We start from the raw sequence: 2,959 nt of genomic DNA, 5'->3' as shown, positions 1-2,959 counted from the left end.
GGCCCTGCCCTTTCCCCGCCTCACCCCGTGGTGCCCAGTTCATTGCCACTCCCATTTCCGTTGGACACCATCCCAGAGGTACGGATGCTATCTCCCAGAGGTTCGGAATCTTCAGTCTACGACACGATGGATGCTTTGGAGTACCATCAACTGGAAAGGAAAGAACCCATCAGCAGGGAGCTGAGTGCCGAAGTTGATGGGAGGAGAGCCAGCAGCACATCTGCATCCAGCCTCCAGCCAGATCCTTTGGGGTCCTTCTTCCCCTGTGAGTACCTGGACATAGAATCCCCCATGTCGGACGTAGGAAGGGACTCCGGCTCCGTGGTCCTGATGTCCACAGAGGAATTCCTCACAGACTCCCTCGGCGCTCTGGAAGGGCCCGACCGCTTGGATCAGGAAGGCGGGGCGGGAATCAGAAGCAGGTTCTTAGACAACGGTCATGGCTGTAGGTCGCGGAGCCCCTCTCTCAGCCCGTGCCCTGACATCCTGATCGAACCAGCCGCGGACAAGGAGGAGACCTTCGCTTCCCTGGCGGCTCTTCTGGAGGACTCGCAGAAGTCCTTCTTGAGGCGGCCGTCCTACTTGGAGAGAGACTTGGTGTCTTCTGAAGGCCTAGCCCACAGCCCTCAGGATCTGCCGAGCTTGCTGTCCTCTTCTCCCACTGCACCCATGGGCACCTTCAGCTTTGAGCCGCTAAGTAGCCCGGATGGCCCGGTTGTCATCCAGAACCTGCGGATAACCGGCACCATCACCGCCCGAGAGCACAGCGGGACGGGGTTCCACCCGTACACCTTGTATACGGTCAAGGTAACCCAATAGTTCCTCTGTTCATGTTATGAATGGGTAGGCAGATGGTATTGGTTTTATTTACTCAAAACATATTTATGCCAGATGAAGCAAAAAAGCCATAACCTACTGGCTAAAGACATTGATAGAGGGAGACCGATGAATGTCTCTGGGAGGGAAGGAGTTCCAAAGTTTCGGTCCCATAACTGAGAAGGCCCTTTCGCGGGTCGTCACACATCTGGCTTGAGATGGCGAGGGCAACTGAAGCAGAGCTTCCAAAGATGACGGGAATGAGTGGGTAGGTTCATATGTTGTTAAGTAGATTCTACCTTATCAATATGACAGTGAAACGTGGATTGTTTGTAATTTTTAAATCAGTGATGTCCTCCTAAGGAAGCTGATGGGCAGTAGCTTCAGGGTGGATGAAAGGAAATACTACTTTACACAGAGAGTGAGTCAAATGTGGAATTCTCTGCCAGAGAGGATGTAGTGAGGGCCACAGGAATAAGCTTACAACAACGCCTTTATTGACATATAAGACAATAAATAAGTTACTTCATCAGGTATCATTACACCTGCCTTCTGGAATAATCTTTAAAAAGGGATTAGATAGATTCATGGAGGATAAGTCTGTCAATGGCTACTAGCCATGGTGACTGAGGGGAACCTCCACGTTCAGAGACACTAAGCCTCTGAATCCCAGAGCCAGGAGGCAACATCAGGAGAAGGTCTTGGCCTCTATGTCCTGTTGTCGGTCATCCAGAGGAACTGGTTGACCGCTGTGTGAGACAGGATGCTGGACTAGATGGACCACTGCTCTGATCCAGCAGGGCTCTTCTTTTTAAAGAATGGCTATTTGACATGCCATTTGTGGCTCTTCTGAGTACTGTTCCCCAATGTGGCATCTGCCCCATGTTTCAGAAAAGGGTTCAAACCCCTTGCCTGGTGGGGCTTGCAGTTGGCAGGTGGTTTCCATCTTGAATGGGTAAACTGTGAGCCTCTCTGAGATGCAGGCCGCCATTTTTAAGGGGAACTCTGTAGTTCTTCCTCTAAAACTCTTGTGCCTTCTATGCCTTTTATACAGTTTCTGGTAAAACAGTAGAAAGTTATTTGCGTTCCAAGGCTGAGTATCACCCCCTTTGCCTTTGACAGTACGAGACAACATTGGATAGTGAGAACACCAGCAGTGTCCAGCAGGTGGCGTACCACACAGTGAACCGGAGATACCGAGAATTCTTGAACCTGCAGACCCGACTGGAGGAGAAGGCAGATCTCCGGAAGTTCATTAAAAGTTAGTACCAAATCTTGCTTATTTCTGCCTTTTCAGGTAACACGGTTTGGCTCCACAACTTGCGAAAAAAGAAAAGAAAAAGGATGGCAGGAAGCTCTTTTCTGTCGTTGTACTGAACAGTCACAAGCATGGAGGCAATCTGAAAAATAATCTTAAATATTTATGTTGAGTAAACTATTATTTCTGTCTATCCCCCCCCCCCGGGAAAGAATAATGGTAAAATTAATCCGAGTGATGGAAATGCAGCCAGTTGCATGGCTGGTAATATTGGTGGTGGAGAGTGGCATCAACTCACAGCTGATTGACGGCGACCCACATAGATTTTTTTCAGCGGTCGTTTGCCCTTGCCTGCCTCTGCGAAACAACCCTGGTCTTCCTTGGTGGTCTCCCATCTAATACTAACCAGGGCCGACCCTGCTTAGCTTCTGGGATCTGATGAGATGAGGCTATCCTGGGAATATTGAAATACAATTAATATAAGACATGTACCTAACTATATCTTATTGGTTAGTACATTTTAGATATTTATATTTTTTTACAGTCTGCTTCTAGCCTGAGGATCGTTGTACGAGAACCATTTTAGCCTGCTGACTTCTTTTTGAAGCAGAGAACAACATCGTTTATTTATTCATTTCTAAAATAAATGAACTTGGCAAGAACAACATTTTGGCACCTTATTTATTTATTTTGCACAGAATTGTGCCAAGAGGTGCTGAGTGCCCCCCCACCCCCAGTGCTATACAGCATCTGGGGTTCAGTTGAACATGGCCCATAATTGGAGATGTGCATATCTTCTGGAACCGATAGCTGGCTTTTGTCGTGGATTTTGTTTTCTTTTTCAGCCCAAGGGCTACATCCTTTCTTTTTAAACAGTAGCCTTTG

General features: G+C 48.1%; 1 protein-coding gene across 1 annotated transcript in view; it reads left to right on the top strand.

The window, feature by feature from the left end:
- Positions 1–2,959, top strand: part of SNX19 (sorting nexin 19) — a 67,552-nt gene that overhangs the window by 910 nt on the left and 63,683 nt on the right. Inside the window, exons 2-3 of the mRNA XM_015426514.1 lie at positions 39–807; positions 1,939–2,077. Coding sequence (XP_015282000.1) covers positions 39–807; positions 1,939–2,077 — 908 coding nt within the window. The remainder of the gene's footprint in view (positions 1–38; positions 808–1,938; positions 2,078–2,959) is intronic.

This window comes from Gekko japonicus, unplaced genomic scaffold (assembly GCF_001447785.1).
Source record: "Gekko japonicus isolate JY-2015 unplaced genomic scaffold, Gekko_japonicus_V1.1 scaffold177, whole genome shotgun sequence".
Taxonomy (NCBI): Eukaryota; Metazoa; Chordata; class Lepidosauria; order Squamata; family Gekkonidae; genus Gekko; species Gekko japonicus.
Note: the sequence above shows the minus strand (reverse complement) of the source record. Positions and strands in the feature narration are given on the sequence as shown.